Source organism: Danio rerio, chromosome 9 (genome assembly GCF_049306965.1).
Source record: "Danio rerio strain Tuebingen ecotype United States chromosome 9, GRCz12tu, whole genome shotgun sequence".
Classification (NCBI taxonomy): Eukaryota; Metazoa; Chordata; class Actinopteri; order Cypriniformes; family Danionidae; genus Danio; species Danio rerio.
The window spans coordinates 33,423,842-33,451,114 of NC_133184.1; the positions used below are offsets into that span (position 1 = coordinate 33,423,842).

The 27,273-nt window shown below is 35.9% G+C and overlaps 2 protein-coding genes across 13 annotated transcripts in view; one reads left to right on the forward strand and one right to left on the reverse strand.

The window, feature by feature from the left end:
- nalcn (sodium leak channel, non-selective) overlaps positions 1-27,273 on the reverse strand; it is a 192,014-nt gene that overhangs the window by 155,658 nt on the left and 9,083 nt on the right. For 9 of the 12 annotated variants that reach the window (XR_012384932.1, XR_012384933.1, XR_012384934.1 and 6 more), the window contains exon 1: positions 2,724-2,831. The gene's annotated coding sequence lies outside the window, so the exon portion shown is untranslated. Of the gene's footprint in view, positions 1-2,723; positions 2,895-10,870; positions 10,916-11,332; positions 11,603-12,231; positions 12,329-27,273 lie in introns of those variants that run through there. The other 3 variants (XM_073911846.1, XM_073911844.1, NM_001017549.2) reach the window with 3 other exon arrangements.
- itgbl1 (integrin, beta-like 1) overlaps positions 8,589-27,273 on the forward strand; it is a 58,139-nt gene continuing 39,454 nt past the window's right edge. Inside the window, 2 exon segments of the mRNA NM_001024072.1 lie at positions 8,589-8,708; positions 11,408-11,610. Coding sequence (NP_001019243.1) covers positions 8,617-8,708; positions 11,408-11,610 — 295 coding nt within the window. The 5' untranslated portion in view covers positions 8,589-8,616.

The following is a 27,273-nucleotide window of genomic DNA, read 5'->3' on the forward strand; positions in this document are numbered from 1 at the left end:
TGCTCACTGCGACCTGAGTTCGATTCCCCGCTAAACGTTTTTTGTAGGGACGCTCTGACCGATTGGCTGGAGATCGGTCTCACATTTTTTGACTCGATCGATACTCGCCATTCTGGACGATCTCATGAACCGATCGTAGTTGTTTTAAAAAAGATAAAATACCATGGTAATCATGGAGATGAGAGTGAATTGGCAAGAGAACAGATTATGAGAGGCACAGTAATGTTCTAAGCTTTATATTTGTTAGGTTAGATGAATAGTACAGTAAAGATATCTCAAGTGCACATTTCTGTACCTCTATTCGAGTGATCGAATTGCTGTGAGGCTGTTCGGAGGAGCTGCAGTCACAGATGTGCTCGTTGGAGAGCAAAATATTGGAATGGTCTTGCATGTATTTAGGCTTTTTTACAAATATAAACACTGAAAGTTCTGTGTTTTTGACTATTTTATATTTTATTTTCTGTAAAGCTGCTTCTGACCATGTCCACAAAAAACGGTTAAAGGAGACATGTACTGTATAAAGGATTATATGGAACATTCTTCATTTATTCTCTTTGATAAGGGGAGATCTCCACTTAAGTGTCATACTTTGAGGGAAAATGTGCCTAATGCATTATAAAGCTTAAAGCATCAGAATCGGTGTTCGGTATCAGCTGATCACCATGACAAGGAATCGGTACTCAGAATAGGCTGCAAAAAACCTGTTTGGAGCATCCCTAGTTTTTTGCCGACCCTTCCCCTCTCTCTGCTCCCTATATGTTCCTGTCTGTAACCTCCACCGTCTTATGCAAATTATAGGTGATAAACCCATAAAAATTCAAAACAATGTGCAGTAATTTCAAACTTTAACCTGATGGAGTATATGCTAACTTGTACATTATTCAAACAGAAGATGGCGCCAAACAATCAAAAACACAAATCTGACAGAAACTGAAACAGCTGATGGACTATACACTAATATGTGTAACATCAAAAACCGCAGTGAAACAGACAATCAGATAAATGCAAATGCAGATGTAAGTAAATAAATGTAAACCTGAAATAAATTTAACCTTAGACTGAAAGTTTATTATTTGCATGTGTTTTTATGTTTATTTGGGAAAAAATAAATTAAACTTTTGTAGCTTAAAGGTTAATTGTACATTTGTACTTAATTAAAACGGTATAGTGTTATTTTTATTATTATTATACAGTGATTATTTAATTTCTGCTTCTGAAGACTGTTTGACTCCTTAGAAAATCATAAATCATAGTTTATTTGCTCCTTTTGTCTATTGTATTTAACTATGCTTATCATTTTTAAATGGTATTTTATGCAGATGCTCTCCCCTTCACAATCAACCCAATCGATCAAGTCATCTGGGGAAATTGCATTTATATCGCAATATATATATTATATGCATACAACTCTAATTCTGACATGTACTTACATAAAAAAGTAATATAACTTAGCGTATTTAATTTTCATTTTAAAAATGTCTTGCTGACGAATGGGTAGTACCTTTTACTACCCTTTTACTAAACAAATCATTATTATTATTATTCTCCACAGGTCTGAGTAGTTGGTTTTTAATTTGTTGTTACACTCAATGGCATTTTGATAGTGAGCATCTTCTATAAATCATGGTAAACATATAAGTAACATTGGCTAAACCTAAAGGAGATGGTTCATTCCACTGTGGCGACCTCTGATAAATCAGGGACTAGGTTGAAGGAAAATAAATTAATGAATAAACCTAAAGTTCTGAAAAACTAAGACTGAAACAACATTCCCAACAACTCTGAAACCTTACAACAGCAATTACAATAAAAAAAGCCTGTCATTTTAGAATCTAACACAGAGATACAGTAAAATTATTAAAAATGTATTCAAGGCAAATCATCTGTTGTGCTTAGATGTCTTGCTTACATTTTACACTTGTAAAAACAAAACTCCCTGAAAATCAATCCCAGGGAGCAAATGTTGTTTATGGCACTGGTTGCTGTAAATCCCTAAGGGGAATCCCTAAAATTAAATCAATAAAGTATTTATTTTTCTCTATCTGCTTCCTTTTCACATTTAGTCTTTTTCAGCCCTGCATTTTTGCCATCATCCACCTAGACACTTTCCAAAATCCTCAAAATCACTATCATTAATCTAGGGCTGATCCAAATAACGCCGTATGACTATGCGATTAAACACCCTCTGCTTACCTACACAGCTATTCATTACTAGACCTCCATTTTAGCTGGCTACCGTCAAAACCACCCTTCTTCAATGATTATAAAACTAAAACATGCTAAACAAACTGACTCGAGATGATGGCAGTATAACTGGCACACCGGAACACAGTGACATCAGCCATAATACATGAGCATCATACAGGGAGATTCCTCCTGCTGCTGCAGCGTTACCATGACAACAGATGAGAGCAGGGCTGCTGCTTTAGCTCCGGCTAAACAAGCTCTTTCACAAAAACACACGAATTACATAAGACATAAAGGCATGTCGATGATGACACTGCTCGCATTAGTGCCTAAATTTATCACAAGCATAACAAAAATGGGTTTCAATCTGTGACAGCGCTGTATTTTCGAACAAAGGCCTTTTAGCTGCGCAGTCGGAGCAATACACTTCCTGGTAGACATGCAAACAAGACGGATACAACTAAATACGTCTCTTATATGACACTTTAATCGCGTTCATATGTCGAAACGACAGCAAAAAACGCCGCGTGACTTACCGGTTCTTGAAGTATGTCCTTTAATGCGCCGTGTAGTCCATGACTCGTTGCATTGAGCTCGAGCTTCAGTCACAGCAGCCGCGCGACAGATGCGCATCGGACGCGCGTGACCCATTACAGCACAGCGCGCAGGATGAGATCCCGCAGGCCTTTAGATGTGTATTATCAGCACTGGTTTAAACAAAACTGTCATCATTATAATGAATATACGCAAATGACAAAAGATGATGTTTATTTGATTTAATTATTTTAAAAATATTTATTATTTTAGAAAGCACCATTGTAATCCTTCCGATTTTGCCCTTAATTAAATGTAACAACTTTACAATTATAATCGGAAGAATAATTGTTATTTAAATAAGACCGGAAAATTAGCAATAATAGTGCTTAAACTAAATGAAGTCACCAGAATACTAATAAGAATAAATAAACAAACTCTTTATACTTATTCATTATATAATCTATATGAATTTAACTGTTATGACAAAAGTTTTTTTTTCCCCTAAATATCAAGGATATCGGCACTGTCACGTTTTAAATGACTTTAATTATACAAATTCGCTTTTAATTGATGATTCTAAACTCATTTTTATTCAGCTATTTAGTCATATTTAGTGCAATTGTTATTTTATTCTATTTCATAAATAGTTCTGTTCCGCACTGTTTAACTGGTTACGTGATTTAGCATTTAATCATTTCGATCGGCTCCAGCATAAACTATGAGCATCCATCAGTTACAACAGGGCGGCATGTTTTGTGTTTGTGCTCATATTGAAACTGTTACTTTCAAAGTCTGCGCGTCCGCAGTGCCTGTCTATAATGAGCATCACTTGATGCTCGTATCCAAAGATGCGATTTAAAAGAATAGTCCACCTCAAAAAAAGAAATATACTTAATTTTTACTCTCAAGTGTTTCCAATCTTTTATGCACTTCTTTGTTCTGTTGAACAGTACCGGTATCTAGCCAATCACAGTCATAGATGTTAAGCATGTGAACACAATGGTGTATCAGGTGTTAAAGTACCCACTTAACAGCTTTTTTTTTTTTTTTTGGTCAAAGAAATATACAAAGTACACACACTCAAAAAAAAGGTATAGCTGTCACTGGGGTAGTACCTTTTTGAAAGGTACATATTTATACTTAGAGGGTATTGGTACCTTAAAGGTATATATTAGTTCCTAAAATTTTTAAAGGTACTATTATGTAATCTTGAGGTATTAATATGGACCCTTTAAGTACAATTATTTAAAAAAAAAAAAGGTACCATCCCAGTGACAGCTCTTGTACCTTTATTTCTGAGAGTGCATGCATAAACAAGCATGAAGTAATACAATTATAACATTATGCAAACACAAAGATTGAAAAAAGCAACATGTGGTAATGACAAATTTATATTCTTTAATAATTGGTTCAGTAAAGGAGTGATGGACAGTGATGGTAATTTATTTACTTACTCTGATTTTACTGTGAGCTATACTCTGCCCATATCTAAAAAAGAATTTAATATCATTTGTAAGGCCATCTCCGCTGAAATCTATGTTTCATTGATTACTGTTTGTTCCCCTAGTCCTGATTCTACTCTTGTTGCATTCTTTTATTTCTTATTAGAACAACCTTTTTGATTATATTAAATGGTCGTATGTTATGTTTGGTCAATCCAGCAGAATTTAAAAAAATAAAATAAAATTAAAGAAATATCTTTTTTAATTATTCACAGGTTTTTTCCAGTTTAACAGTTTTTACAAAAATTAAAAAATGACATTGGCATCTCTTGCTCTTTCTGTGAGTCTTCTTCTGAATCTGATGCTTATTTGTTTTGGGAATGTCCCTTTGTTAAATCGTTCTGGTCTGATGTGAATTCTCTAATTGTCCTAAAGGTTTGGTAGGATTTTTCTTTAAGCTACAGACATGTTGCTTTGGCTAAAAATAAAAAAGTAAGTAAATAAATAGATAAAAATAAGTAAAACATTTTATTTTTAAGTTTATACAATAGCTATAGAGTACAAAATTCGCTGAAAAAAGTAACTATTTTTGTACCTTTATCATCTGACAAAGTACAAAATTCGCTGAAAAAAAATAACTACTTTAGTACCTTTATCATTTGACAAAGTACTAAGTGATTAAGCCATAATAGCAAGTTCATCAATAAAGTGTAAAATAGAAGGGGGCGTTTTAGTTACATTATATTTAACTTATTTACAGCAAAAAGGGTTTATTTGACTATTAGCGCAAGAAATTCGGTCATGTACTGTACATGATGAGCCCAAAATAACTGAGTAAATGCAATTATATAGAAAATATGATTACACTATTACCTCAATATCAAATGTTAATCTTGGGAAGCTCTTTAGTTTACGGGAGAATTGAATAAGAAATGTAACTTTTTCTTATTTTTCCAATTACTGTGAATGAAAATCTTTAAAAATAAAATGACGTCTGAGCAGAACCAATCAACAGTACACAAATGCTGGGAAATTTAAGGTAATATGATTAAAGCTCGATTTTTTTTAAAGCGTATTGAATTTTTCTGCTTTTATTTCTAAAATTTTTCAAAACATTTAGTTTTTATTTTCTGTCAAATGTGGTATGTGGCAAAAGAGAAATAAACCGGCATCGTCACCTTAGAACTATGAGGTTCTATCTGACATTTTTGTCAATTTTGTCATTGACTAATTCCTATTAAGTGGCAACTTATAAAGACATTGTATCAATGCCTCCTTTAGTCCTTTCTGTGATAAATGTCCCGACCAGAAGTTTGGATCTGGATTTCGGAATGAGGTCTGTGTCATCTTATCCAAAATAATTGAATATCCTGTACCAGTTAATCCTTCCGTTCTATTACTGTGCGGTGATTTTTTCGTTGAACCTTATCAAGCTACAAAAAGCTGGCTGGCTGGCTTAACTTCTGCTAAAAAGTACTAGCCCAACATTGGCTGCCTCCACATAATTTGGACATGTGCAAGTGGTTGATACAACTTCAGGACATTATAATGTTGGAGTTATCCACAGCGAGAGTGAACTTGGTACAAATGAATAGATTAAAGATCTGGACTTCAGCTGCTGACAAAATCTCCTTGTTTATTGCACTAAGAAATGATCAGGATCCAGAATGATTGCCTTGCTTTGTATAATTGATATTTGATACTTATTCTGTTTTCGTTTTTATGTTAACTACTATTCATTGGATACCCCAGTTTCAAGAGACCGCAGGGGAGAGGGGTGGGATATTTGAATTGATGTTTCATTATAAGTTTTTTCAGCCTCTGTGTTTTGTTAACATTGAATAAAAAAATAAAAATAAATAAATAAAAAAAAAATATATATATATATATATATATATATGTATATATATATATATATGTATGTATATATATATATATATATATATATATATATATATATATATATATATATATATATATATATATATATATATGTATATATATATATATATATATATATATATATATATATATATATATATATATATATGTGTGTGTGTGTGTGTGTGTATATATATATATATATATATATATATATATATATATATATATATATATATATATATATATATATATATATATATATATATATATATAAAATTAAATGACAACTTATTTACATTATATGGGATGTTTTTTGAGTTATTTGAGTTATTTTTTGAGTTATTATTTTAAAAACAAATGTTACACACATACTGTTTGCTATATGGAAATCAAAAACTTTGGCGCTTAATATCTCAAAGTCATTCAGAATGGAGATAGAACCTTATAATTCCAAGGTGGCGAAATGTATTTCTGAAAGTTTCTGAAATATCTAAAAATTTGGTGTGTGACTTACACTAGCATTAGAATATTTAAATGAATTAGATCAAATATTGCTCCCACAGATAAAATATGTTTCCACAGCAATAAAAGACACTTGCTGCTTTCAAAATCTGACCAGGAGAAGGTATCTCCGGAGACAGGAAGTTAAACCCAATTTGAATTTGGATGTGCCTTGATGCCTTCCCAAACTGAAATCCTGCCTCCAACTCTAGCATTTTACAGCTTTCTGACACAGCCTGTGTGTTCATTTGAAAATCTGTCAAAGCATTCAATTATAATGTAAATCTCTTGCATAAACTACAGACTGAAGAGGAAACAAAACCTCATGGTGTACAATACCATTAATCTGTATTAATATTAGATCCTTTGAATAAAATGATTCAGTTTTAATTAACTTCTGATGTTATATGACTTGGCACATTGTAAATACTGTATGAAATTACATTTTCTTTACACTTACACTTATTTAAACTTTACATTTATTATTTTAGTCAATGGTTTTATCTGAAGAAACATAGATGAAGAAAAAAGTGGGAAATAAGCAGGAAATTTGAGAACGGTCTGAATGCAAACCTGGTGCAGGTACAATCTCAGCTAGATGTAATGCTTTTTAATGGGTGCCCCACCACTAACCATACCCCTCACATTGAGTGCATTGTGTCTGACGTTGCATTGCTGAGAGATGCAATCTCAGTCTGCATCATAAAGGTTGCATTCAGATACAATTTAGAAATGTTAGTAATTAAAACCTTTAAACATAGCCTAGAATAAATACAAGCTATATTAGGGAAGCATGAAAGAAACAGGGTGTGTAGAGTTTTTGTTTTATTTTCTTTTTTCAGAATTTTCATCTGTCTATTATCAGGGATTCAACATTTCGAATGAGATTGGAAAGATCATACCACCTGCAAGGGATAGTAAATAAAATATTTCTGGAATGTGATTAACCAAGACTCCTGCACTATTTGCCATTTTAGATAAAATGGTTAAGCAATATTGTAATTAAGATGCATATATATGTCTATTATGCTTAATACAATATTCATTCACTCATTTTTCTTCGGCTTAGTCCCTTTATTCATCAGGGGTTGCCACAGCGGAATGAACCGGCAATTTATCCTGCATATTTTTTACACTGCGGATGCCCTTCCATCTGCAACCCAGCACTGGGGAAACATCCAGACACACTCATTCACACACATACACTATACTACTACAGTTAATTTAGTTTAATCAATTCACCTATAGCGCATGTCTTTGGACTGTGGGGGAAACCGGAGCACCCTGAGGAAACCCACATCAACACGGGTAGAACATGCAAACTCCAAACAGAAATGCCAGCTGACCCAGCCGAGGATCGAACCAGCAACCTACTTGCTGTGAGGTGACAGCGCTACCCATTGAGCCACTATGTCAATATATTATTTAATATTTTTACTTCAAGTGGGCCATATTTGTTTGTAGGTAGATTTGTTGGTTTATATAAAGGATCGCATACATTGAACTACAGCACAGTAGACGGTTTTTTTAAAAAAAACAACATGTTTGTAGTTAAACAAACAAACAAACAAATAAATAAATAAATAATAAAAGTGACTTTAAGATCAAGAGTGTTCTGCAATAGATATTTGAATCATTATAAATTGTTGAAAACCTCATTGAAATACTCTTTTACAAATTATTTAATAATCATCTGCATCTTATCAATATTTCCTGTTCTACGTCCATATAATTATAACCCCTTTTAAAGTTACAAAACTTTTTTCTTAGCCAGCTGTGAGAGAGGAGAAAAGGACACCAATGCTAAGATACAGAAAGCTAAACCTTCAATCATCTGTATGAACAACTGTTTTGAATTATAGTGACCAAGTTTTCTTTTCTGGCACTTTATCTCTTACTGCTGCCTTTGTACAGAGAGTCCCCGCTAATCAAAGGCATTCATATGGAGTGCGCTGTTGGCCTCTGAAACGTCGGAGCTAGATTTGGCCAGCCCGTTCTCCCTCTGTTTTGGAAAGTGGAAATTCCTGAAGGCACTTCACTTCAGGTTTCTGGTGGGGATCTAAACATGCATGCAGAGACTTTGGTGAACTCCGTCTTAGTTTCTTTGCTTTTCATCTTGCTCTCTGCCATTCGAGGAAGTTTACAGCAGTCGCTAAGGTGAGTTTAAGCTGTGTTGTTTTCTTAAACCAATTTGGCTTTTCCACTCTATAACCACATTTTGCTGACAGACTGGATTTGCAGTCACAGCTAAAGAACTAGTTCAAGGCTTGTAGGCTTATATTTAAACTATTCCGTTTTTCCACCTATTTAGCTATGGTTGCAGCAATGTTTTAGTTGTCTTACTTGGTGCTTCAAGTCAGATTTTACAGTACATAATACAGCAGCATAAACTTAAAAAAAAGAAAAGTGATGTTTTTTTTCTTGTTATGGTTTTTGATTTTGAAATTGCATGATTGTTATTTTGCACAAATAACTTAAGCAGTTTAAACATAGCAGGTGCACACTGACCATTATACAAGCATGTGCGTACCATAATGCATGTTTACTGTATGCTCACATTGCGCTGCACATAATCAAAGACAGAGACCGCAATCAGAAAGTTAAAATGCTTTTGTGGCTGACAAAACTTTTCCATGTAAGTATACAGTAACCATACCAAGCCCCTGAATAGTGCAACGGGGAAAAAAGTATTTTTATTACCCTGTAATGTGAGAAAGGCCAACTGCAGAGACGAGAAGCAGGAGTGGTATGTAAGAACGCTACCAAATGAAACATTTTTCACAGGGGAACTCTGGTGGGAAAATAATAAACAGTGGAGTCAGTCTGCCGTTTGTTTTCTGTAGGTTTGTAATGACATTCTTGTTCTTGCATTTTCTGTTTAGTTCATTTGCCAGATACTATTTTGTTAAGTTGCTATATTATATTATATTATATTATATTATATTATATTATATTATATTATATTATATTATATTATATTATATTATATTATGGGTGATGAGGTGGTGCAGTAGGTAGTGCTGTCACCTCACAGCAAGAAGGTCGCTGGTTTGAGCTTCGGCTGGGTCAGTTGGCATTTCTGTGTGGAGTTTGCATGTTCTCCCTGCGTTCGCGTGGGTTTCCTCCGGGTGCTCCGGTTTCCCCCACAGTCCAAAGACATGTGGTATAGGTGAATTGGTTAAGCTAAATTGTCCGTAGTGTATTTGTGTAAATGGATGTTTCCCAGTGATGGGTTGCAGCTGGAAAGGCATCCAATGCATAAAAACATGCTGGATAAGTTGGCAGTTCATTCCGCTGTGGCGATCCCAGATTGATAAAGGGACTAAGCTGAAAAGAAAATGATTGAATGAATATTATATTATATTATATTATATTATATTATATTATATTATATTATATTATATTATATTATATTATATTATATAAGGACAAATCAGGCGATGCGGTAGCGCAGTGGGTAGCATGTTCGCCTCACAGCAAGAAGGTCGCTGGTTCCAAAGACATGTGGTATAGGGGGAATTGAGTAGGTTAAATTGTCTGTAGTGTGTGTGTGGATGTTTTCCAGTAATGGGTTGCAGCTGGAAAGGCATCCACTGCTTAAAACATATGCAGGATAAGCTGGTGGTTCATTCTGCCGTGGCGACCCCTGATTAATAAAGGGTCTAAGCCGAAAAGAAAATGAATGAATAAAAGAACAAATCAGCTGACCGACTAGATTGCACAACTTTTGAAATGTTTTGGTCATTCTACAGTCCCAGTCTTGAGCATCTGCGCTCACAAATAGTGGTCTCACCCATTCAAAAGCCACCATGTGTTTATTATTTTTTATCTTTTGAGGCATATGTAATTTAATATTTAAGAAAAAGGCCCACATTGGCTTTTCCTACTGCAGCAAATGTACTTTATACATCATCTGAAAAATAAATAGGCTTTCTGATTATGTATGGTTTGTTGGGATAGGACAATATTTGTCTAAGGTACAACTTTTTGAAAATCTGGTCTGAGGTACGAAAAACTGAGGTTTCAAAAAATGCAAATACTGAGAAATACATATTTAAATGTGTCTAATTCAAAAGCTTAGCTATGCACATTACTAATAAAAAAGTTGTAGCATGTTTAAAGTATGAATGTTGTAAAATATCTGCATAGAACATGATTTTTACTTAGTATTCCAATTATTTTTGAAATAAATGAATATGGGGACCAGGGTCACATATTCCAAATGTTCCCCACAGTCCAAAGACATGCACTATAGGTGAATTGTATAAACTAAATCCACCGTAGTGTATGTGTGTGAATGAGAGTGAATGGATGTTTACCAGTACTGGGTTACAGCAGGAAGGCGATCCCTGATAAATTAGAAGCTGAAAGAAAATGAAAGAATATTATATTATATTATATTATATTATATTATATTATATTATATTATATTATATTATATTATATTATATTATATTATATTATACATTTAGATCAGTCATATTTTTATGTACAGAGACTATAAAGGGATTGCTTATAGCCTATGACTCATGGTTCCTTTTACACAGAAGCAGTGTTTTCCACATGACGGTAGTTATTTTATCATTTATCTCTCAGGACTATTTAACTTTAAATATTAACTCATAACCTTACAAGAAAATACTGACAGGAAATCCTCCAAAATATAATCCTCAGAAAAATATTTTTCCTCTAGATAGTGAGAGGGAGTCTGGTTGTCATTACTATTGGAAGGGAGCCTTGCAAACCACCACCCACCCATCCACCATCTGGCATATGTTCACCTACAGGGGAAGAACAGGGGTTTGATGTGGAAGGCAAAGGTCGCAGAGGTGACTGAATGCGTTTGTGTCTTGCAGGCAGGTGGGTGGAGAGTGTAAGATCTCTCCTGAATCATCGCTGAGGCGCTGTCGGACCTCCGACGGCTTGATCTGTAGCGGGAGAGGCACATGCGAGTGTGGAATCTGCATATGCCAGGTCACAGAACCAGGAACGTTCTATGGACCGCGGTGTGAATGCCACGACTGGGTCTGTCCTACATATGATGGAAAGACCTGTGGGGGTAAGAGATGTTGAAGTATCTCCCAACACCCTATTCCTTGTCAATAAGTCATGTGGAAAAGTTAGAACACCCTATGAATTTTTTCAATGCCAGGAAAAAAAAGGTCTGATCATTGAAAGGTTTTATATACAGTTGAAGACAGAATTATTAGCCCTACCTGTATATATTTTCCACAATTTCTGCTTAATAGAATGAAGATTTTTTTCAACACATTTCTAAACATTTTTCTAATAACGTTTCTAATAACAGATTTTACTACAGGCTTATATAGGTTGATTAGGTTAACTAGGCAAGTTAAGTAAATTAGGCAAATGATTGTAAAGGAATATTATAATAATATATAATAATATTGACCTCAAAATGGTTTTTAAAAAAATCAAAAACTGCTTTTACTCTAGCTGAATTAAATCAGAATGATTTCTCCAAAAGAAAAAATATTAAAAGGAAATACTGTGAAAAAAAATCTTTGCTCTGTTGAACATCATTTGGGAAATAATTGAAAAAAAAAATTGACAGGAGGGTTAATAATTTTTTCTTCAACTGTAATTAGAAAAATAAACATCAGATTAACAACAACATATTTCATTAACAAAAATAAATAATGTATTCCTTATCAAATACCTTAACTGACCGTCAGTATATGTTTTAGCAGTTTGTTGGTCTGGAGCCTTCAGGTGTGTATTATCTTAATGCCCATCCGGCAGTGGCGATGATGATCCTAAGCACACCAACAACAGAACAGCTGAAAAAAGGTGTTGCAATAGTCCAGTCAAAGTCAAGACCTAATCCCCTAAAATTCTGCAGTGAGAGAAAACTTCCCAGAATGATCTAAGAGGCTGTAAAAAATATCTGTTAAATAACAGTTTTTGTATTTTGTGATTCACAAGTGGTTTCCATTTATTTACGATTGTGAATTACTGTACATTATGGGAGCTTAATCTCTGCTCTGTTAAGTTCTGATGTTAAGAATTCAACTCTACATTTTAACAGTGTCTTTTATTGACATTTTAGTAGCTTAAACTTTGAAATAATATAATGGATAAGAAATAATAGATAGAGAAATAAGTCTGTAAATAACAGTAATGTACAGGAAAAAAAACTTTTGCACCATATTTTACAACACCAACCCAGACAATATATCACTTTAAACTATTAAAAATGTAAGTAAAACTCACTTTTACAAACTTTCTAGGTTAAAAGTTGTTGGAAGAAATATTATGGTCCTCCCGTAATGCAATTCAAAAGTACCGTATAAACAAATAGGGAAAAATAAATAAAAACATGAAATCAAAAATATGGAAAACTGGAAATTTTGAATATTTTTTACAGTATAGCTATGTTTCCATCCACCTATTTGTATGCACATTTTAGAATATCTCATAAAATGTGCTTAAAAGAGTCACCAAGATGCACATAACTTTTGAAAATGAGCTTAAAAAACTCAATCACACAACTGAGTAAGATAAACTTTTTATCCCATAAGAAAAAATGTGCATAGATGATGATGAAAACATGAATACTAAATATATATATTCAAACATGCGCATCAATCTAGTCATGTAACTTTGTTTAGGAGATCATATGATGATAAAATGAGTGCGGTGAAATGGCAATAGTGGACAAATCAGCTGAGTGACCACATTGCACAACATTTGAAATGTTATTTTGGTCATCAAGTCAATCATCAAAGTGGTTCAGTATTATTAACTTCCAGAACTGTCTTGAGTGTCTGGACTTCCAAAGAGTGATCTCACCCCTTCAAAACTTTTTGTCTTCTAAGGCCCACAGTGGCCTTTTTTATTATTATTTTCTTTTAGATATTTGCCACCAGTTTATCAGGAAGCAATTATTTTCTTCTATATGAGTCATTGGAAGGAAAAGGTGCATTATTTTTTATTGGATATTGCAATTTTGCAATCTACATTTTTGGCTAGAAACATACAGTAGCTAAAGATCTGGTCGTACAGAAAATGATTAAGTTATTGCTACTAAAAGTGGTTCTACACCATAGGCTGACCAAAGTTTGTCACCTAAGGTTTTTCTTTCATGGCTTTATATTTGTTAATTAAATAATGACACATTGTGAGATGTCATGTGATGTTGTTCATCTGAGGTTTTATCTGACTTTATATAGACCATGATGCCCTGAAAGAAAAAAAAAAACAACAGCATGAAATATAGTAGAGTGTCCTAACTTTGAATGTTGTTTTCAATGTCAGGTGTCTTCTGTTAAAAAAAAAAAAAAAGGTTTTGCAGACATGTGCAAGACACACATCCAGCTTGAGTCAATGCCTTTGATGTTCCATCCAATATTGTGTCATTAGCTACAAGGTCTAATTTGAATTTCACAGTGCCTGTATTCAGACTAAGACAGGCGCTTTCAAAAGAGCCTGTTTGGATGCCATGTTGTTCAGCAGCAACCCTCTATTTTCACAGATTTTGTAGAAGCTGCTTCAAAGGATCTTTTTCACCGATACTTCCTTTACTGTGTCGAATGTCAATTCAGTATTTCCACTGGATGGTGAGTGTTTGCAAAATTTGTTGCGAGTCCATTGAAATCCATTAGAAAAGCCTCCTGAAAAACCTGACATCCAAACCCTCGGCTGACAGGTTCATGACCCCTTGATGGCTTCTAAGCATTTTATAATTACAAGAACACAATTTTGTCAGGTGCTAGTCTCAAGATATTTACACTCCAGAGAAAGCAACTGTGACCATCCACTTTTTCGAGCTGTCTTGGTTCTGGAAGTATTATTCTCCTACGGGTTATTCAATAAAAAGTTCAAAGCCATGAACCAAACTAACAGTTTATATATTGTTAGATTTTGCTGTATTTGGCTTAACCGTTCTTGGGTGGCTCGCCAATGTATTAGATTACTCTAATACATAAAAAAGTAAGCTGACCAAAGTTCTTACGGAGAAAAGACTTTATTGAAGACAATCAATAGTGCAGTTCCTCAGCAGTGATGTTAACCCGTCGGTCTTCAAGTAACTTAACCCAAAGTACTGTCTGTGAGACAGTACTTTATATTAGCATCAAACAAACCATTCTGTTTACGAGGCTCAGCAGGACCCTCTTCAGATGTTTCAGCTGTTGTTTTGTTAATACCCATTGAGATTGTAAAAGGGTCATTTAGTTCACACCTATCAGTTTGTGGGGGTCGAGGCACAGGTCACCCCATCATATCACATAAGAGTTTAATCAATGTAAATGCAACTGAACTAAAATGGACATAATCTTTCAATCCCTCCTCTGATCATATTTGATCATAAAACAAGTTAATCATGTATACAGCAATCTGCAATACAGGCTATATAACTTAAAGTGACAGAATAAAAAGGCATGGTGAAGCTTGCATTTCCTTAAATGCCTGAGTCCATTTCTGTTTGAAGTTGTGATGTTGTGGAAGTAGCGGATGTGGTTGTGTTCTGTGAATGTTCAGGTGTGTTCATCTAGGTGTCTGGTGTTGTGTGTCTCTGGTCATTCTCTGGAACATCGGAACACCTGCAATCACACAAAAAGAGAAAAGGGAAACGTATCTTGCCCAAAAAAAGATTTTAGAGAAATTGTCAAACTGCCTATAGAAACTATAGAAACTGTCCCTATTTAATATTGACAGGACACTACAGTGTTTATCAGTGGTGGTTTATGTCTTCATCCTCAGGCGACAAGCTAGAGCCTAAAAACTCTAGTCTCGCCATATCTGGACTCTGAAAAACACTACTGTCATCTATCCCTCGTCTCTAGGCAAACTCACGTTGATCCATTTATCAAGTCCCTGAACTTTATTTATTGAATCAGATACTAAAACCTTCTCATATGAGTTCTCACACCTAGATTTTAATGGTAATATCTGAGGTTGTCGTATCTTTACCCATTTTCTGGGCTCTAAACTATGGCCCCTCTTCAGAGGTGACAAAACTTTATTATTGTCCTCATGTACTGCCAGGCTGAGTCTTGCTTTGTATTGGACAAGGCTGTCAGATGTCAGATTTTCTGTGGACATGGGCTGGCTTGGGGCATGTTCAAAAGGGCATAGTCTGTTTCCATCCATACTGCATTGGTTGCCATCACGCAGTTCTTTTGCATCGTCCATCAGCATTTCTTTTGTTGAGTTTTCATTTGCAGTCTGCTTTCTGTCTAAGACTGATCGGTGGTCTTGCTGAAGCTGTCTTAATGCCGCTGTATGTTCACCTCTCTCCTTTACGGCTTGTTTGGCAACACCATCTACTAGGACATCAAACTTGTCTTCATCTGTTGAGACTTCTGTGTCAGCTTTTATATTACTGTTTGCATACACATTCAGTTCATCAGCTTCTGGAAAAGACGTCACTAGCTGGTGCTGCAGAGAGAGGTTCTTCAGTTTCCCTGCGGCTGTACAGCATTTAGCAGAGTCTGTTTTTGTTGTATTGTTAGCTGCTGAAACTGCTTGAACAGGTGGTCATCATCCTTGCTTTGATGTTTTAAACTGAGCTTGCACTCACGGGCCCAGTGTCCTTCTTCATTGCAATTTCTGCATCTTCCTTTAGTTCGTAGTTTTGAGTATCCCATATACTCACGTTCTTTTTGCTCATCCTCAATTCTTCTGTTCTTGTAAAACAAACTTTCCGATTGCAAAGATCTAAGTCTGACATCTTGTGCTCTCTCCAGTTTAGCTGACCATTCAACAATCTGGATGAAAGTTGTTACAGTGCTGTCCCAGTCATCATACCTGATTTTAAGATCTTTAGAAATCTCAGGATTGAGTCCATTGACAAATGCTGTTTTCAGGGGAATTCCAGTGTCTTTGTCAAGATCTTCACTTGTATTCAGACCAGAATGTTCCGTCCATATTTGTCTGAAGCGTTCTTCAAACTCTGCAACACTTTCTCCAGTTTTCTGCATGCATGAGGTAATTCTTGCCCAATTGACCTCTGCAGGTTTCAGTTCAAACAAGAAGTTTTTTATGGCTTCCCATCCATCCTCTATGTTTTCTTGTGATTCACCAATCCTTCTTTCAACACTTTCTGTAAGTCTCTTTTGGTCACTGTCTCTTAGGGTGACATTAAGAATCATCACACCGTCTAGTGGATGTAAAATGTAGATTTTCTGCAGTCGTTGAAGAAACTGCCAAACCTTTCGTGGTTGTTTGTATACATCTGGCAGCTCTTTTGACCATTTGTCAACTTGCTCTGGAGTAGCTGGATGGTATGTCCTGTATGGAACATACTTCTTTACCACTTTTGTCACAGTGCGAGTTCGTCTCTCTCCATTGTCTTCATAGCCCTCCTCATTGTCAATTTCAACGTTAGTCCTTCTGTGTTTGACAATCACAGGAGCTAATCTAATCTTTGAGTTCACTGGGTCATGAACACAGGTGTTGATGGAAAGATCAGCCTCACTGTCAACAAAGCTGCTCGAAGATCTTGATTCCAGCTGTTTAGAGATCAAATTCAATAGCTTGTTGTTTTCCTTTTCCAGTCTTTCTTTATCCTTCTTTAAGTTTTGCAATTGTTCAGCCAGTGCTCGAACTTTAGCTTTCTCCGCTTTGTTCTCACGTTCCAATCTGTCAATCTCACACTTATGCTCATGTTGAAGAATTTGCTTAACCAAAATCACAGACAATCCATCCTTCTTGGTGGTTGTGCATAAGCGCTGTGTCTTTCCATAAGCCCTTTTAATGTCCGGCAATGCCCATAATCCACTCTCTGAGTGCTTGATGCTGTACTTCTTGCATACATCATCACGACACTTCCTCAGTCCCAGCCTTTTGTCCAAATATTTATTCAGATTTTCCAACATCTGATCAATGGTAACACATGGAGGTTCTGTTCCATGCTTTTCTGTTGTTGTTCTCAGGGTAGCTCCATTAGCATAGTTTCTTGCAGACTCAGCCATGGGAAGTACAGGACAGTGCCCTCAGAGGTGTGAAACAGAACAAAAGGTGTTAGAGCTATCAAAGGTGCTTATTCCAATTTAAATTCACAGCAGTCTGTTAAACCATTACAAATACATAGACAGATTCAACATTTGTTTCAAAGCTAAAATAGTGGCTATTAAATTAGCACTTTCGTTCTTTCAGTCCCAAATCTTATTTGGCTTCTAACAATCTTTGAACAAATGTATTAAACTATTACTTCTACAATCTCTACAATCCCAACAGAGAATGTGTCAAGCTTTGCTTCTGCATTCTTAGTGATTTGACCAGAATTATTTTTTCACAGTTTCTACAATCTTCAAAGCAAGAATCAAGCCTAAAATTGTCTGAAAGCTTCTGTCTAATAACAATTCTTTCTGAGCATTATCTTAGAAGGCTAAGTAACTTTCTTTAGGATTTGTCCCTAATACAATGTACTTAAATCTTACTGTATCCTTAAACCTAAGGCAAACAGCTTACAGTTTTATGCCATCATATTTTAACACAGTTAGAATTTTCAAAATTCCAATACTGGCTACTGAATTAGCCCACAGTCAAGAATTCCTAATTCTCGCAGCAATATCAGTCGCAAACCATTTATGTTTGCTTTATATGGCTCATAACCATCTTTGGAAAAATAAGCTAAACTGTTATTTTTCAATCTCTACAATCACAGCTGAGAATGGACCAAGCTCTGCTTCTGCATAATCTTAGTGATTGGACCAGAATGATTATTTAACAGTTCATGCAAACTCTAGAAAACGAACCAAACCTACAATGTTTTAAGATTTCTATCACAGAAGGCTCTGTTACCTTCGAAATTAAAATAGTGGCTACTGAATTAGCACCCAGTCAACATCAACATCAGTCCCAAACTATTTTACGGCTCCTACAGTCCCCTGGGGAAATGGACCAAATTATTTTCAACAATTCCTACAATCTCCAAGAGAAAGGACCAAATTGTTTAAATAATTCCTACAAGTACCCTGAGAATGGACTAAGCCTAAAATTTCCACTGCTCTTTCAAAATCTTTTGATAAATGGACCAAATTGTTTCTTTAACAATTTCTGCAAATATCGAGAAAAAGCCTGAAATTTCAGCAATACTATCACTGTAGTTTATTACTGCACTACATATACAGGTAGATCTGCTTACTTTAATGGTTACTTATAAAAGATGTTTCTTTTAAGGGTTCTTTAAGAGAGCTGATAAGTTTCACTCACCAAACTAGGATCTTTGAGATGAGATCCAGTTGATTAAAATAAAGTGTGTCCACAGATACAATATGTAGATCCAGGACTCGTCCACAAACAAAATCTGTTTATCTTCTGCTTTAACTGTAGATTCTCCAAGATTCTTCAGTTCATTTCTTGTTGCAGTTGATGAGTTTTCCTCTTTTCAGTCTCTCCTGGCTGGCTCGCCAAATTGTTAGATTTTGCTGTATTTGGCTTAACCGTTCTTGGGTGGCTCGCCAATGTATTAGATTACTCTAATACATAAAAAAGTAAGCTGACCAAAGTTCTTACGGAGAAAAGACTTTATTGAAGACAATCAATAGTGCAGTTCCTCAGCAGTGATGTTAACCCGTCGGTCTTCAAGTAACTTAACCCAAAGTACTGTCTGTGAGGCAGTACTTTATATTAGCATCAAACAAACCATTCTGTTTACGAGGCTCAGCAGGACCCTCTTCAGATGTTTCAGCTGTTGTTTTGTTAATACCCATTGAGATTGTAAAAGGGTCATTTAGTTCACACCTATCAGTTTGTGGGGGTCGAGGCACAGGTCACCCCATCATATCACATAAGAGTTTAATCAATGTAAATGCAACTGAACTAAAATGGACATAATCTTTCAATATAAACTGGAAGAAATTGATAGCATGAATTGGAGTGGGCAGTATGTGGCTCTTTGCTACAGTTTCTATAGCAGTGCTGTGCTTCATTTATCTTGGATGTTGGAGTGAGGATTCATATCATACCTTAGTCGAAAACAATATGAAAAAAAAAAAAAACGGAATTAAAAAAAACATAAAAATTGAGTTTGTTGCACTAGTAATAACGATGAAATATTGATTTTGCCTGCATATGTTATTTTCACTCTAAGGGCTCTATTTTAATGATCTAGGCGCAAAGTCTAAAGCGCATGACGCAAAAGGATTAAGAGAGTGTCTGAATCTACTTTTGCTATTTTAAGCACGGAAAAATATTGTATTATATTTGTAAGTGGAAAAAACGAATACTGCACTAGCGAGAAAACGGTTAAACAAACCATCTGCACTAGGATAAAGAATGAGCCCTCTCCATTCTGCCTCTTTACTTTCTTTTTACTTTACTCCTTTCCTTTCATGGAGTAAAGAAACGGTCGAAACTTACTCTATGAAGAGATCCAGTAGCCTGACTATTTAATTTAGTTTGTTAAACGCAAAGATTTGTTTAAAAACTATTTATAAATTCATTTCTAATGTCCTTTCCCAGTGTTGGGTTGCGGCTAAGCCAAAAATAAAAAGAATGAATGAATGAGTTCTAATTTCCAGCGAAAGAAAAAATGAACAATAATAACGAAGTTATTGCTATTCTTATGCCCCAGATGGTGATGCATACATCTCCAAAACTCAACAGATGGACACACCTCCAAAGGCGCATAACTCTTGCATAGCTCTGTGCTGGACTATAGACCAGCTTTTAGTTGCAGACTATTTCAGTTCCCAAAAAACAGAGCATCAAAAGTGTGCCAACAATGCTCACCTCCTTTTTAGACCGGAACACACGAGTTCACAATGTGGTGCAAAACATGAAAATTAGTGTTGCCATCATTTGATATGCTTTGAATGAATCAAGAAAAAAATTGTAGGTGAGGGTGCCGCGGACCAAAGTGAAGAGCGGAAGGTAGAGGGGTGGTTGGTCAAGATTCACAGACAAAATTGAAGAGAGTCGCGAAAGAAAGTGAAGAGCGGGGTGGGGCGGGGGCACATGTGAAGAGGGGGATCAGTAAAATGAGGTGCATCTATCTATCTATCTATCTATCTATCTATCTATCTATCTATCTATCTATCTATCTATCTATCTATCTATCTATCTATCTATCTATCTATCTGTCAATCTATCTATCTATCTATCTGTCTGTCTGTCTGTCTGTCTGTCTGTCTGTCTGTCTATGAAATTTATTTATCTTTAATTTGATCTATTGTCCCAAACAAACAACTTGATAACTTCAAAGCAAATAATCAGTGTCTCCAAATCAGTTTTAAGGAAAATGAGCAGGGCTCCACATAGCTGAAATGTGAGCTGACATTTCTGTACTGATTTTTATACTCTCTAAAACAACAATCCATCTGACAAACTTTGAACAAAAACACCTGTGTATTTCTGTTCCACCTTCAGTTTTTGATCTGTAGAAACGAGACACAGAGGACCACTAATAGAGATACGTGAAGCTGGCAAGAAAGATTTATTTGCGCAGGCATGTTGCGAGCCAGCAAAGAGCTCATTAGTTTTGAACCATCTGATAATAGTGTTCTCTCATGGTTGCGTATTCTGAAAATGGAGGACCAACTTTTATATTTTTCATAAAAGCTATATTTACTGTGTACCTCTGACAAAATAGCCAACATCTCATCCTTTAACAAGAAGTGTTTTTTCAGAGTTGGTTTGGCAGTTTGGGTTGTTGTAGTACTATGAAAGGATTCTGATATTGTCCAATTGTTTCATCCCTTCAATGTAATTGAAGATTTAGAACAACATCAAGACATATTTATACCAAAAATGCAGCGAGAAAATCCATTTGTGTTCTGTTCAGTACTGTTGACCATTACACAAAGATATCTCAGGCTTTTCAGTCTTGTCATTTCAGTCGACATACATTTAGGGACGCTTATGTGCTCCACTTTCAAACCCACCACCAGCTCTTCTGTAAAGCATATGGTATTCCCTGACAATAAGCATAATTTTTTTGCCTCACCACTTTCTTCCTTTCCTTTTTTAATAATTTTATTTCTCATTACAGGATCTGCATGATAAGTAGAGCATTTAATGAGAAATTTATGTTCTGACTTAAAAAGAAAAAAGCTGTCTGGTCTCTGGAGAGCTACGTTTTGTCAGGGAGACTCCATAAATCATTTTGCCTTAAAACACCTGTTTTTGCTGAACAACGAACAGATAAACACGGCTTGATCCTGATGATAAGACTTCAAACTAGATCTTACAAACCTTAGGGTGTACGCGACTACAAAACATTTAACCTGACAGCTAGCCACCATATGTATGATTTCATTTATAAAGTTTGTTTGGATCTCCAGCATTTCACAGGCTAAATTAAGATATGTGAATATTTGCTTTTTATTTGTTCACACCAAACAGCACAAACATCCAAATATAAAAGTATTACCATGGGATTTTATGTTTTTTTTTTTACAGACTGGGGGGAAAGGGAAGAAAATTTGGGTTTTCCTACCGTTTTTATGTGACCTGGATTGGCTTTTTTTCTTTCTTTCTTTATGGGGACAGAGCTCAACGTGGCAGTTTCTTTCCATTTTTCTCACTCATTTTTCCCTCTACCAAAACAAGTTAATTGAGGTTTCAAGGAGCCACGGGATAGATTTGGCACAGAACTGACTCAATGTTTCCCTCTGTAGCCTTTTTCCATCTGTAGAAATGACATTTCTCTCAGCTACTTGGTGTGACCTTCATTTCGGCCCCTTCTTGTGTGTGTGTGTTTTTTTTTTTTTTGTTTTTTTTTTATCAAACAAGTGTTACCATCTTGAGACCCTTTCTCTCCAACCTGAAACAAATCGAAATGAGGCATATGTGAAAAGAAAAATGATTTATGATTAGGTATGTTCAAAGGAGATGTTTTATAACATCAGAGGGAATGGTTTGATACCCTCAAGATCTTTTTATTATTTTTTTTATGTGAGAATGTCAGAAAAGTGATATTCCATGTTTTCAGGTCCCAGTGGAACTCTATCAGGAGCTTTTTCCACAACCCTTTTTGCTGTTGGACTTCTGTTCTTCCCAAGAAATGACATTTAGGATTGTTATATAACCTGGACACACCTTCAGGTCTAAAGTATTAGATATGAAAAGATACTTCAAATATAGAATTGATGATTAAACAATATATAGGGCGACATAGGGGCTCAGTGATTAGCACTGACGCTTCACAGCAAGAAGATCGCTGGTTCAGTCAGTTGGCATTTCTGTGTAGAGTTTGCATGTTCTCCCTATGTTGGCGTGGGTTTCCTCCAGGAGCTTCTGTTTCCCCCACAGTACAAAGACATGCACTACAGTTGAATTGAATAAGCTAAATTTTCTGCAGTGTATGTGTGTTAATGAGTGTGTATGGATGTTTCACAGTGCTGGGTTGCAGCTGGAAGGGCATCCACTTTGTAAATACATATGCTGGATAAGTTGGCAGTTCATTCCACTGTGGCGACCCATAATTAATAAAGGGACTAAGCCAAAGGAAAATGAATGAATAAATGATTATGTGTTGGATTTTCAAAATATTCTTTAAATATAATGACATCCATAAAAGAGATCTACTCTCGCCATCTGAGCTACTATCAAATTACAATCTAAATGCAGCAAAAAGAAAAAAAGGTTAGTATAAGTTTAATATGTGCATTTCTTTTATTTAAAGCTCTACGATTGTTGCTTGTCAGATTTACAAATCCCATGTCACACTTTTGGAGCTCAGCTGTCATAATGTTAAACTGAATGACAATCAAAATGTGCTAAACACACAGACAAGCAGTATTTTTTTGGAGTTTGATGTCATTAATCCATTAATTCATTAACCTGGGTTCTGAAATGATACCTCACAGCTTACATAAACAATCTGTTGACTTAACTTTACTCATAACATGCCTTGGCAATAAAAGCATGTTTTGAAGATACCCAGAGTTGGTTTAAAGATGCCACACTGATCATGTCATCAGGTTCAGTGCTCCTATTGGTTCATGGTTTGATGCTTGTAGTGAGAGAAGTCACACTGCATAAAAGTGTCAGAAATATCTGACTGTCAGAAATTCATTAAAGGAAAATCTGTTGGGTGGCAAGGTGGCTCAGTGGTTAGGACTCTCGCCTCACAGCAATAAGGTTGCTGGCTTGAGTCCTAGCTGGACTAGGAGGCATTTCTGTATGGAGTTTGCATGTACTCCTTGTGTTCGCATGGGTTTCCTCCAGATGCTACGGTTTCCCCCACAGTCCAAAGACATGCAGTTTATAGATGAATTGAATAAAGCTAGGTTGGGCTGGAAGAGAATCTGCCACATAAAACATTATGCCAGAGTAATTGGCAGTTCACTTCTAATCCCTGATAAATCAGGGATTAAGCCAAAAGATACAGTAGTTATAGTGAGGAAAAAGTGTTTGCCATCAGTCAGCTGTTGGAGATTATATCAAACCAAGAATTGATGGCCAAGACATTACCCTAGGATTATAGGAATCTTTTAAGATTTGCAACTTTTTTTTAGATGACCAAATCATATAGAGTAAGAAATCGCACAGTGTGAGCAGGTCTAAACTCAAACTCTTAATTTGTCCTCTGCATTAACCTATCCAAGTTAGTGCACACATTAGGATGCAAGCAGTGAATACACACTGTGGACACATTTGTTTTCAAGGGCACTCAAGGGTGGCAGAGAGCACGATTATACACCCCGACACTGCTGAGAATCAAACCCACATTTCAGTTTCCACACCTTAACCATCAGGTTGACTCAAATGACCCAAATCTCTAAATCCCAAATTTCTCAGTGTCTATTCCAGACAAGACTGACTAGTTCTAGATCTGAACTAATAACTTTTTTTTTTTAATTTAAGTTCACTAAATTATTTAAAATCATTTTTAACTACAGCTTACAACATTAAAGTATAACCGTTTTGAGGCCTGTTCATGTTTTGAGCGTTCACATGGACGAAACCATAACCTATGGAGCTAATAATATGCAAAACTGTGTTAATTAAAATCACTGACAATGGTAATTTAATAAATCTGAATTTTTATATGCCTTAAAAATAGTTTTGAATTTCTTAATTTGAATTTGGATTTCATTTCTTCCCTGTTGATGACCCTTACTTTCTGCTGAACCTGAATTTTATAATCTGAATTTCTGATTTTGAATTTTAAAATATTGAATTTGATTTTCTTTCAAATTTCAGTTGTATTAAATTTCAGATGTTCAATATTCAAGTTATGAAATTCAAACTCAAATTAAGAAATTCAAATTCAAAACATTTTTTAACGGCATATAAAAATTCAGATTTATTAAATTACAATTGTCAATAATTCAAATGAACACAATTCAAATTCAGATTGTTTTGGCATATTATTAGCTCCATAATAACCAGCCTAACAAAGATGAATTGTATTTAATTAATACAGTGAAGATTATGCAATTTTATTTTACATTTGACTATTCAAATTCTGTGTCTGAATACTTATGCTTGTAATGTGTCTATTAGTCATTCATTTTCTTTTCGGCTTAGTCGCTTTATTAATCCGAGGTCACCACAGAGGAATGAACCGACAACTTATCCAGTACATTTTTTTATGCAGCGGATGCCCTTCCAGCCGCAACCCATCTCTGCAAAACATCCACACACACACTCATTCACATTCATACACTACAGAAAATTTAGCCTACCCAATTCACTAGTACCGCACGTCTTTGGACTGTGGGTGAAACCGGAGCACACGGAGGAAACCCATGCGAAGGCAGGCAGAACATGAAAACTTCACATATAAAGCCAACTGACCTAGCCGAGGCTCGAACCAGCTACCTTCTGGATAAGTACTGGATAACTGATGGTTTATACCACTGTGGCGACCCCAGATTAATAAAAGATTAAGCCAAAAAGAAAATGAATGAATGAATGAATGAATGAATAATCTATTCATCTGTTGGAGTTGTTATCATATTGCAATATACTTTATACAGTACCACAGAAGAAAAAAACTGAATATCGCAATGTCAGATTGTCAATGCTGGATGACAGCAATGTTTATGGTCCAGGTGAAGTGATATGCAATTCGGCAAGCTTCTGTCACAATATAGTGTGTGTGCTAGCTCACGCAGCAGGTCTGATCCATACTTCAAAATACAAGAAAAGGTCACTTGCCTTCCAGGTCAATATGAGTTTGAGGATACAGTGGAAGAGGAAATTGTGTTTAAACACTGTGTAGTTTCACTGCAAATATGAATCATAATACCAAAATGACACTTTAATTTCCTCTACGGTCTTTTATCCAATTAGCAGCAGGCGATCAAATGTCAGGTGAGAGGAAATAGGCAAAAGATGAACATGATATGGCCGGACATGAGCACACATCTCCAATTTGAGCGCTTCAGCTGGAAATCCTAGACCGCAGCTCTGACAAGTATCATAAATCATAAAAAGTCTATAAACTTATTAGACACTGCGACCCTAGCTCTTCTGATGATTTGGCCTGTCTTCATCGCTGCAGGTCTGCTGTAGGTACGCAGCATTATTAGACAGGACAGATGTCTCCCTCACACCCAGCCCAGCCTAGCACATAATCATTTCACGCTCTACAACGCAAAGCAGGAGAACAACAAGGGGGAAATAATTACCTCACTGTCTTGTTTTATACAAAGCCGCTGTTTAACAGGCTGAGAGGAAAGCAAATGTCTTCAAGATCAAGCTGCCTCATCGAGACCCTGCTTAACTAAAGGTTTGAGTGGATAAAAGCAAGCAAACTTCATAGCACACTGATTAACACAGAGTCTGCTGGGGATTGTGTCTTTTGTAATGCATCAAAAACCTTGACAGATTTTGCTGTTGTTCCTTAAAGGGATAGTTCACCCAAATCTGTCATCTTTTTCTCACCTTCAGGAAAATAATAGAGGATTTCTGAAAGAACGACTTCTGTTATTAATGAATGACTTTTTGTGCTCTTGAATTTTTTGGATCACCTCAGAGTTCTCTGGTTTCACCCACAGTCCAGTGCCAAACAAAATTGGCAGGAGTCTTGCTCTGACTGGTTCATTTTAATTTGTGAGTTGTTAAATGGAGATTTCTCTGACCAAATCATTCAAATCAGGAATCATTCATTCTAGACTCATTCTGACTGGATCATTAGAATCAGGAAGTTGTTAATTGTAGACCCACACCCTAAAACTTGCTCTGACCAAATTATTTGAATCCGGGAGTCAATCATTCTAGACTCGCTCTGAGTGAATCATTTGAATCATTCATTCATTTATTTTTAACCGCTTTTCCGGGGCCAGGTCTTAGGAAAGAACCCCAGACTTCTCTCTCCTCAGACACTTCCTTTAGCTCCTCCAGAACGATTCTGAGGCATTCCCAGGCCAGCCAAGAGACATAGTCCCTCCAGCCTGTCCTGTGTCTTCCCCGAGCCCTCCTCCCAGAGGGACATGCATGGAACACCTCCCTAGGTAGGAGTCCAGGAGGGATCCGAAACCGATGCCTGAGCCACATCCGCTGACTTCTCTTGATGTGGAGGAGCAGCGGCTCTACACCAAGCTCCTCCCGGGTGACAAAGCTCCTCGCTCTATCTATAAAAGTGTGCCTGCCACTCTGCCAAGAAAACCCATTTCGGCCACTTGTATCCAAGATCTTGCCCTTTTGGTCATAATGACCATAGGTGAGAGAAGGAACATAGATTGACTCATCCATGAACCACCACCTTATCATGGTGGAGGGGTTTAAGTGCCTGAGTGATTCTAATAGCTATGTTGTCGAGGGCTAATGCTTCTGGTAGGGTCTCCCAAGGCAAAAAGAA